Source organism: Euphorbia lathyris, chromosome 2, assembly GCF_963576675.1.
Source record: "Euphorbia lathyris chromosome 2, ddEupLath1.1, whole genome shotgun sequence".
Taxonomy (NCBI): domain Eukaryota; kingdom Viridiplantae; phylum Streptophyta; class Magnoliopsida; order Malpighiales; family Euphorbiaceae; genus Euphorbia; species Euphorbia lathyris.
Genome location: NC_088911.1, coordinates 5,751,058 through 5,762,407, shown reverse-complemented (window position 1 = coordinate 5,762,407; position 11,350 = coordinate 5,751,058). Strand labels below are relative to the sequence as shown.

Here is an 11,350-nt window from a genome sequence, read left to right as displayed (position 1 = left end):
ATTTTTTTATTTTTAAGATTCAAATAACTTAATTTCTGAATTAAATTTTAATTCATGAAAAATATAAAAAATTAAAAATATAAACTATAAAAATGTTATAACTTTTTTTAAGAAAAATAAGTTTCATTAAATGAAATCAACATACAAGGAATATAAACTAAAATCTCGAGTGGTAATACCCCACTCTACAAGTTCCGACAAGGAATGAGAAGACCTAGCTATGTTATAAAAAAAATTAAGAAAAATAAGTTTCATTAAACGGAATCAACATACAAGGTAAAATACAATCTGGAGGGACAGTACCACACTCCACAAGTTCTGACATGGAATGATAAGACCTAGTTAAAGCATGAGCCACCTCATTCGCAGAACGACCTATAAATCTAACAGAAATGTCATTGATACTAGAAATAAGACTTTTATAATCGTCTATAATTGAACCATAAGAAAAACGAAAGTATGCTTGATGAATATGCTCCACTACTGATAGCGCATCTGACCCTACCTCCACACCATCCAAACCGTTGAGTTTGATCCATCTAAAAGTCTCTCGAATACCAATAGCTTCACCTTCCCTAACCGAAAAGTTTCCAGCAGTACGAGAACGAAAAATAATAAATGGTTTGTAATTTTGGACAAGATCCATTAAAATGTCAACTGCTCGTGGATTGCCCAGTCCACGACAGTTCCAAACTAATAGATTCATGATGATGAGTGGGTATGTCCAGCAGAGCGCACCTGAAATCTGGTTCTTGGATCCACAATTGGACTATTATTTGAAACTGCATCTTGTCCCTCATTTAAAACATCTTCCTTCCTTCTACATTTTACTTCCATAACCATAATATCTTCTCCAGACTCATGTTCTGCCCTATGATTTATGTCTCCTTCATAATCAATTGTCATATTAATTATTCCACTACTGTCGCCATTAGTCCCACAATTAATGCCGCTAAATATGAGAGTTTGTTCAACCGTTTTGATCTTTTCCCTTGTAACTGACCCATGTATTACACTTTCTTTATAATTAATTGTCCTATTAATTGTTCCATTAATATTGTCATTAGTCTCACAATTAATGCCACTAAATATGAGAGTTTGTTCAACATTTTTCATATTAACTGGTCCATGATTTTTTAGAAACTAGTATTAAATTATTAGAAAATTAAATAGGTTTACTCTTTTTACGTTGGACACTTTTAATGTTTTAGCGAACACACCAAAACGACGGTGTTTTAACGCTTTAGAGGCTAAAAAAAATTTGCAAAAATTTACTCTCAACCACATGGCTAAATTCAACCCCTCCAAATCTAAATTCCTGACTCCACCACTAAATATGACTAGTCAAAACCTCTAAAATACGTCGAATATCTAATTTTATCCCAAAAGTTCTTTACAAACAGGGCCAATATTTATAAACTAAAAACAATCATAAAATTGACATGTGGTTGAATTTGAGCCAAGAGATTGTTATTGATCCTCTAGACAAACACAAAGACTCATTTACACCATCTTTGTCCAAAAATATATAGAGGCAGAATTTTGGTTCAAAACGACATTATATCCCTACTTTGTCGTTTAGTTGCACGTAGCCATGTGATGTGGGTATCAGTCATCAACATACTGGGAATTAGAAGATTTTGGAAGCATGCTTGTTTATGCAAAATTATAATTTAAAAAAGAAAGACATATTTTAATTAAACAATCCAAGTTTCATGTGCAATTAAATATAACCATTTTGGTGTTCGTGTTATGTTATTTTCGGGTTCGTGTTAAAAAGAGTAAATTCAGATCCAACCCAAAAACTTTCGTGTCACAATCGTGTTAACTTGTTCGGGTTAATGTCGATTTCGTGTCGTTTTTTCAGGTTACATGTAATTTTGTTATGCATATATATTAATGATAAATTTTAAAAATATAAGAAGATATGGTACTATTTTTAAATATTTTATGGCATTTTCAGATTAGTATCTTAATACTAACCATCGAAAAGTCCGCTAATATCATTTTAGAGCATCTCCAATGCAAGCACCTTTCAAAATTGTCAAAACTTAACACATCATTTCAAAATATATTATTTTATTTTCTTTCCTATCCACATCACTGTTTGACAACGTTTTTTTTTTTTAAAAAACTTCAATACTAAGCAACTTTAAAAGTTGGCACTATGATTCCACAAATCATTATTTTATATATAATTTATTTTAATAATAAATATTGCCATAAAATTCCACAAATAGTAGGCAACTAAATCATTTTTTATATTTTTTTTTTTTTAAAAAGTAAGGATGTCAAAAGGGTACAAAAAATTGGCAACATTCATATAATCATTTAAGCAACATTTGTTATTCTAATGCAAGACACTCATTCAAGCACCCTTCAAATCATCAAGCACGCTTCATGTTATCAAGCACTCTTCCAAACATCTTGAATTGGAGATGCTCGTAGAGGGAAGGTTATTAATGTGTTTATACCAATTTATGAGGTTTGAATCATATTTTGCAGGTAATAATTATAATTTTATTATATTTATTAATAAAGTAACATGTAAAAACACAACAGAATATACCAATAATTTTAAATATCCGTGTCATTTTGTGTCGTTTTCGGGTTAGCATATCAACACTAACCCAACCCAAAAATTTACGTGTCAATTTCGTGTCAACCCAAAAATGACACATTACCTATTAAGCTAAACCCAACCACTGAAATTGCATGTAGATTTCGTGTCATGTAGTAACCTAAACCCAACCACTGAAATTGCATTAGATTTCGTGTCATGTAATCGGATCGTGTGTACTTTTGCCACCTCTACATTTTGGTATTTGTAAAAATTGAAAATTAACTAATAAGTTCATTAAATTAATGCAAGACGATTATCATATACTCTCTCCATTATAAAATATGTCGTTAAGATAAAATTTTATAAATTAAGAAGTCATTAAATAAAATTTAAAAAGACAATATTATCCTATAATATTCTCTTTAATAACTCATTCTCACTCAATATTCACTCTTTTCTCAATTGATTATAATACAATAGATAAATTTGTAAAGTGATATAGTCATCTCTCTACTTTGACACAATATTCTCTCATAAACTTGAAAAGTTATTGGAAAGATGCGTTATTAAAGGAAAAAAATTTAGCAATGGCAAAATTGAAAAATGAGTGAAATTGAGTAAAAACGATTTATAGTTCATAAATTTTCTTCCTTCTTTAAAACACATATAATTCATAACGAAGAGTATATAAAAATCAATTTTAAGCAAAACTATTTAATTCAAGTTTTAAAAAAGTTAAATAATAATATTCTAAAATTCATATAAAAATAATTTACACTCTTCAAATATACTTATTACTACTCTTCAAAAAAAATTAATAACCTAAAAAATAAAATAATTTTAACTTTTATAATATTAATACTTAAAATTCAATATTTAATATTTGGTTTTATAAAAGTAGTTTTAACATGAGAAACAGATAACTATGATAATTTGCAAATTATTCAAGCTTAACTCAGAGGGCTCAGGGTCGAGCTCAAGATCAGGATCACTTCGAAACATTAACGAACCAAATCTAAATTTTTTAGCCCAAGTCAAGTTGGATCTCACCCATTTTCAAGCTGAGTCATAAGGTCCATCTCAATTCGGCTCGTTAACAACCCTAATCAATGTATGATCCAGATGAAAACTAGTTCAATTATTAATGCATATATATAATCCTTTGTTATAATCCCAATCCATTATACCTTATCAATCAAAATGTACAGACACAATTTTTATCTTTATATCAATCATTTTCCAATGAAATAATAGGCATCCCTTCTTTTGAATCGCATTCCTTACACTCGTAGAATGTAAAACAGAGTAGCAAAAAGTTGTGGGATTGATTTTGGGTAAATTACATTCATGGTTTCTAAATTTTGCACTTTCATCATGGGCCATAACCTTCAAAACTGGATATTAGAACTCAGCACTTTATTGATATGGCAATCTGAACATTTTTAAAAAAAAAACTACAAATTAAAATCGTTAAGAACCATCATTTTCGATGTTCCAACCATTTACAGCACTCTTTTTAAACAACATCTTCTCTCTCTTAACCAAACAAGACCTAAATGACCTAAAAAACCACTCTCTTTTTAAACAACATCTCTCTTAACCAAACAAGACCTAAATGACCTCAAAAACAAAAAGTTCAAGAATTAAAGTTTTTTAGAATATCATTTTCATTATCTATACAATAAAGGGTTACCTAATATTGAAGTGGCAATTTTGATCAACAGTAAAAGAGAGCATTATGTTAGTAAAATGTTAAGTTCAAATGCTATAATGTTAGATTTTGAAATTCAAAAGTCATGATGAAAGTAACAGCAAAGTTCAAGAGCCATAGGTGTAATTTACCCGAGTGATTTGAGGCAGAAAATCCATGACACCACCAAAACATTGTAAAAAGAGTGCAGAACACCCACCGCATTTTCAATGTTCCAAATCACCATTTACGGAACTCTCTTTAAACAACCATCTTCTCTCTCTTAACCAAACAAGACCTAAATGACATCAAAACCAAAAAGTTTAAAAATTAAAGTTTTTTAGACTATCATTTTCATCATCTATACGATAAAGGGTTACCTAACATTGGAGTGGTAATTTTGATCAACATTAAAAAAGGCATTATGTTAGTAAAATGTTAAGTTCAAATGCTATAATGTTCGATGTTGAAATTCAAAAGCCATAATGTATGAAAGTAAGCAAAGTTCAAGGGTCATAGGTGTAATTTACCCGGGTGATTTGAGGCAGAAAATCCATGACACCACAAGAACATTGTAAAAAGAATACAAAACATCCACATTAATGTGAAATTTAGCCTTCCTAAGGGGGAGGGGAGTGAGGTGAAGAAAAAAAAAAAACTGTTTCGTACAGTATTTTTACAGATCAACAATGCTAAGTAACACCTAATAGATTATGGGTAGTAACAAAAAAAAAATTAACAAATTACAATGAAGAATGAACTATGTGGGGTACGAGGAAATGCAGCACGGAAAACTAAACCGCATTCGTCGGCACTAAATTAAATCAACCGAGACTCAAATTTGCAAATTAGGGAGAGAGAGAGGAAGACTGTTTTGCTGTACCTGAAGTCACATTGTATGGAAGATCAATCACTTAGTTTGCAGCTGTGAACGTATGGATGGTCATACTTAACATATTTGTTCCAGTATGGCCGGTATTTCGCCATTCCGATCTCCAGCCATGGTTTCATGTTGCCGTTATAGTGTACAACTGCTGCATTGTCGATCTCTGACCGATCGACACTTGGATTATAACCTAAACCAAGAACATGCCATGACTTTTGAAGAGGGTGTATTAGACCATAGAATGTAATAAGACCTGGAGGCAGCGTCCCGAGCTTCCAAAGTGCTCTGTCCTCATTCTGGTATTCAACAAAATGATGAAACCGATTCAAGACAGGATAAGATTGATAATTTGAAACAGAGCATCTACAAGTTCTTTCGAATCAAAATAAAAACCAGACCGGGAGGTACAGTTTCTCTCAAGTTCAAAACGAACATGAGAGGTCATGTTAGATCAATCTCGTCCATTCAAAACGATCGACAATGAGAGAATCTCAACCTTTTATTTTGAATTGAATAGTTGAGATTATCAACACGACCGCTCATGTAAGTGAAATTGAGAGAATCCCAATCTATTTCAATTTATCTTAACCATCCTGATATAAAAAAAAAAAAAAAAGGTCAGTGCTAAACATGTTGGGAGATCCCAACTAGCATATTCTACATTCGCAAAGTGCGGGTTAATTTTAAATTGGCATGACACAAGGGCGTGAACTGTGCAAGAAAAAAACTCACCATGTTTTGCCACTTGTGATATATGCCAGTGATATCCCTTCGTTTCCATTCTTCAAGGTCAAATATATTCATCCCGTAAGCCCACCCACAAGCATTTGGATCGAAGTTTCTGGAAATATGAGGATTTGTGAAGTTCAGGTACTTATCAAAACGGTGAAAACTTTCACCGCAGGTTTCCACAGCCCCGTTCACTTTTCCATTCAATTTTACTGACCATAATGCTGTCAAATCTTTCTGAACGACAATGTCATCATCGAGAAATAGGATCTTATTTAACTTGGGATAGACCTCTGGGAGATAGAACCTCAAGTGATTCAGCATTGAAAGATACTTTGGATTCCGATACTTCAGGTTCGATGACCCAGATGAAACAGAGGCTGGATGATTTGATTTGAAATAATACTCTTTCATTGCAGTAGAATTAAGCTGCCGCAGAACTGGGCAGTAGGATGCATTGAGAAACTTAAATTCATCAATATTTTGAACATGGAGAGTGGCTTTTCCAGGAGGATTCAAAAGAAACCACATATTCATAGCTCCGAAGTTAAGCTTATCGGTAACAACATGGAAAACGTGTTTGGAAGGATCCTGCAAAGCAGCCAAGAAGCATATTTAAGCAACAAGCAAAATAAAATGAGAATCTCAGAAACGAGCAGTGTTTGGTATGGAATCTGCCTTCATGAAGTGTACTTGAGAATGAATTTGTTGCTTTTCAATTTGGCATAAAACAATACTCGTGCCACAGTTTTAGAAATCACCTTCGCATTCGTGATGGTTGAGTTGACAACTACTGATGCAGCCAATACATTGTCAGAGAAAAGAGCATAATGGTAGAGATTAGTATTTTCCAAATTCTCACTCCCGGGGAACTTTCTCTTCTCTGGAGGAAGATGATAGTACTCTATCGTTAAACGCATGGACATACAATGTATTCCATTCGGAACTGTTTTGGCAGCTAACTGACTCAAAAATGTGCTCTGTTTTTTTAAGCTCCTAACCTGCTCATCTGCTGTTTGAAGCATCGCTCTGAGTTCTCCAGTTACCAAATTGCACTCATACAGTTGTTCTTTTGCTTTTGATAAAACTTGACCCAGAAGTTTCATTTTCTCAAGCGCACTAAGAACAAATTTATGCATTAATATCCTTTCCAATAAGAAGAATTCCATAACCATCAACATGAAAGGAACAAAATATGTAGATTATACAACAAACTCATGAAAAAAAAAAGATATATATATATATATATGCTACCTATGATGTAGATCAGAATCAGATGATGCCTCTCCTGTGGTTCGCTGACTTTCTTTTAGACCAGTTTGTAATTCTTGGAGCAAGTCAAGTTTCTTCTTGAGGCGGGCAATACCGATATATGCCCTTGCCATTATCATTTGATCGCGTATAAAGCGTACTGTTGAATCAGAGTTCTCATTCTCAGTCTCTTTCTTCCATATATTGTACTTGCCCATAACAGAGGAATCAACTGATTTAGAGTGTTCAATGGCAGAATTTTCAAGTTTTAAAATAGCTTCATTATCTTGTCGCATCAAGTCAGCTGCACGCTTTTCGCGCCTCTTTTCTCTCAGATGCTGCGCATCTCGGAAGAAAAAAAAAACTCAGAAAATCTAGACTTATGCCTAATATGAGGCCTACATGATGCCATATAAGATTGATACTAAATACTTCCAGACCTAAAGATTCTTGAAATAGCAAAGAAGAACCTAGGTAACTACTAGATCATGCATATACAATTGATACTAACCCTTCGAGCTGATTTGGCAGGTGAGTCAATGAACTGAGAATGACCATCTGCAGATAAACAGGTTGATGCCAGATCAGAATCAATTAGGACTCCAGAAACATTTGCAATTAACTGAAATTTTACCGGTGTAGTCTCCTTTGCCTCTGGGTGCTTCTTGCTTGGCAATTCCAGGTGCCTTGTTTTGCTATAAAATTTGACAACAACCCAATAAAATGAATAATAAGAAACTGGAACCAGACAAGAAATTTACACAAAAAAGAGTGGTGCAAAACATATAGGTGTTTGCAGCAGATCCATGCCAGAGCATGATACTTGTCCTAACCTCAGGTATGGTGTCATTCTTCACTGATTCTACCCCTATAACTTTCCACGAAGCTGACAAGTTTCTTCTGAAAGAATCCAGACTGAAAGGACCCAAATCAGCTGTGCTGGCTGTGATAACATCAATGACCTGCAAGATTGGATTGATAAAGAGAGGCTATCTGATTAACATTATCCCAACACGATATAAAGGAACAGAAAAATATTGACTTCTCATAACAAAAGTGACCACCAACTTGCACTTGCCTCTTTTGAGAGAAGGGATTTTACATGTTGCAAGGCAAGCCGTTGTCTCCAATCCAAATCCTGCAAATTTAACTAAGTTTTTTCTCTTAAGAGTATGTTCAAAATGAAGCAGAAAATAAAACAAGATTAAGATGGCACCATTTTGAAAATGTTACCTGTTTGCTGGAACCAGCTGCAATATTACTGTGATCTGCACACAAGTACACATTGGATCCATTAAGAGATTATTTATAAATATAATGGCACTATAAATTAAAATAAGTTTGAAGTTTTAACTATCAGCTTAAGCTTTTAAAATAGTTGGTTCCATGACATGACATAATATCCTCTTTGATCAAGTGATCAAGGGTTCGAATATGAACTGGGCCTTTAACTATCAGCTTAAGCTTTGAGTTCAATTGTTCTATGACAGAAGTAAATCTAGATAGAATATTGACCATATCATGTACCATGCATGTGCATTTGTTCTGTGCCAACAGCAGTAACACAGATTGTTTTACTGTTTGTGTGTTGTGTTAATTATGTTTGTTAATTTGCTTGCCTTGGTTTGATGTAGACAGCTTATAAAAGGCAGATATTTTACAGTAACTTTTGCTTATCCAGATAAGTTGTTCCTGGAAGACAGTTAACTTCTGTTTCTACTACTATTTAGTCTGATATAAATGAAACAAAGATCAAGCAAGTATATCCCAGCAACTGTAGCAACTAGTTTCAAGCAATCAAAGGGTTCTATAACGAGCCCTCAAACTAACCAGAAAATCATACCCTACCCATAACTAGATCCTAGGCCTATAGAAACTTGGTATCAGAGCAGGAAGTTATGGGAGACTTACACAAATTGCAGGAGCAATTTGAAGCATTCATGGCAATGTATCAAGATGATAGGGCAGAAAGGGAACGCATTGACAAGCAGAAGCCAGGCAACAAGAATTGACCCTTCAACTTAATGATCTGCCAAAGAGATGGAAGCATACCAACTTGGTATCAGAGCAGGAAGTTATGGGAGATTTACACAAATTGCAGCCTCAATTTGAAGCATTCATGGCAATGTATCAAGAGGATAGGGCGGAAATGGAACGCAATTGACAGGCAGAAGCCAGGCAACAAGAATTGTCCCTTCAACTTAATGGTCTGACCCAAGAGATGGAAGCATACCATATCAACTATAGGGCTGTGAAGCAGAGTAGCAGTATGAACAGGGGAAAAGGGAGAAAGAAGTTCCGCTGGCCAGAAACTCAAGCCTGGAACAACATACTTCGCGAACAGATATAACAGAATTGAGTTCCCTCAGTTCGATGGCAGCACTAACCCTTTGTATTAGTGCAGTTTGAACAGCTTTCCACCTGTTCTAGTGATTTGGCTCCAGAGAAAGAAATTTGAAACTTTTCTTAGTGGTTTACAAGAATATATTGCAGTAGAAAATGAATTGTGACACCCTCGCTTCCAGAATTTCATGCTGATTCACTTTGGTTAAAATCCAGTAAAATATGGGTGGAACATATGTTCCTTCTCGCTTGAGGACAAGTTCCAGTTTAAGTGGGAGAGTGTTATGTGCCAACAGCAGTAAGACATTGTTTTACTGTTTGAGTGTTGTTAATTCTGTTTGTCAGTATGCTTGTGTTGTTTTGCTGTAGACAGCCTATAAAAGGAAGTTATGTCACAGTTATTTCTGCTTATCCAGAGAAGTTACTCTTGGAAGACAGTAACTGCTGTTTGTACTACCATTTAGTCTGAAACAAATGAAATGTTTTGATTTCAAAAACAAAAATGAAACAAAGATCAAGCAAGTATATTCCAACAACTATAGCAACTAATTTCAAGAGATTGAATAGTTCACTCCAAATGAGCCCTTAAACTAACCAGAAAATCGAAACCTTCCCATATCTAAATCCTAGGTCTTTATCGGCATTAGTCTTTCTGTCCATGTGCATTTGTTTGGTGACAGATTGAGAGAATGAAAAGGATGATAATGAGACGGTTTCAAATGCAGCAAATTGGAGAGCATAATAACTATTCACCTTTGGATATAAAAACTTAGCCCGGTATAGAAAAGTAAACTATAATAGTCCACTTGATGCATTAAATCTTATAGAATTCTCTTCATACAGTAGATGAAAATAGAAGCTTTAACTTAACCCGTGCTTAATCTACTTTCCAATTACAGGAACATATCTCTCAATACCAAGTTGTTCCCAAACTACTGGTAAAACAGAATGCCATTTGCAGAAACGACATGAACTAATTGACAACAGCTTTCAACATCCATCTTTTAGTCTCTAAAAACCACAAGGTTGGGAAGTCTTTCTTATCTTACTTACCTTCTCTCACCTCCATAAAACATATTTTGACAATCGTATATAACTCCCTTAATTGTGATGAAAAACAAGAAGACCTTCAGTAACTAATAAGCACACTAAACACAGAAAGGTTGATAATCTCATTTAGACTCAAAAGCAGCACAGAGAAAAAATACAAATGGCGACGCATAAATGTGATCTGGAGATTCCAGATTAAAAATGTCGAAAATAATCAGTCAAAGTAGTTAGAAAACTAACCAATCGAAGCACTCGTATACAACCCTCGGCCAACAAAGAAAACCAATGGCGCCAATAGTGAGAAGAAAATGAGAAGAACAATCGGCAACGAAGATCCACGCCCTCCGCCACGGTTTCTATTGATTCCAGAACCAGATAATCCCCGCTTCAACGCCATTACCTATCAAAACCTAAAATCAGAAAACATAAACTTATGCAACCAAAGAACGAATTCAGAAAACAGTTAAAAAGCAAAGTAGAACATCAAGTAGGTAGGGAGAACTGGAAAGAGGATTACAGGCGGATATGAGTGGAGATCTCTAGAAACACTCCATTGGTGGTAAGCAACAGACAATGACAGTTGGATTCGATAGTGACAGAGGAGAGAAAAAAGCGTGAAATGCAGGAAAATAGCAGAGAGAGTCCAAAAAAGTTCCGATCGGGAGTTGATAACTCTTTGCCGGAGAAACTTTGTGAGAATCGTGAGCGAGAAGGAGCGATTACTTCAGATAGGTATAATCAGTTCATGCTCCTTTCTCTTCTTCTCTCTGTTTGCTTTCTTTCTTCTTCTCTCTCCACCAGAAAACGACGTCGTTTTTTGAATTATAGAGTCCTGCAT

General features: G+C 34.4%; 1 protein-coding gene across 3 annotated transcripts; it reads right to left on the bottom strand.

The window, feature by feature from the left end:
• Positions 1-4,791: 4,791 nt before the first annotated feature.
• LOC136220900 (polygalacturonate 4-alpha-galacturonosyltransferase) lies at positions 4,792-11,323 on the bottom strand. 3 transcript variants are annotated; one of them, XM_066008735.1, is made up of 11 exons: positions 11,030-11,323; positions 10,753-10,922; positions 8,353-8,387; positions 8,198-8,269; positions 7,953-8,081; positions 7,754-7,814; positions 7,631-7,677; positions 7,123-7,457; positions 6,630-6,987; positions 5,872-6,459; positions 4,792-5,435 (listed from the first exon to the last, which is right to left on the bottom strand). In XM_066008735.1, the coding sequence occupies exons 2-11, from the start codon at positions 10,907-10,909 to the stop codon at positions 5,160-5,162; spliced, it is 2,058 nt and encodes a 685-aa protein (XP_065864807.1). In that variant the 5' UTR covers positions 10,910-10,922; positions 11,030-11,323; the 3' UTR covers positions 4,792-5,159. The 3 variants fall into 3 exon arrangements, with proteins under 3 accessions (XP_065864807.1, XP_065864809.1, XP_065864808.1); XM_066008737.1 differs by having other exon boundaries at positions 8,198-8,257; XM_066008736.1 differs by having other exon boundaries at positions 10,753-10,912.
• Between the last annotated feature and the right edge of the window lie 27 nt (positions 11,324-11,350).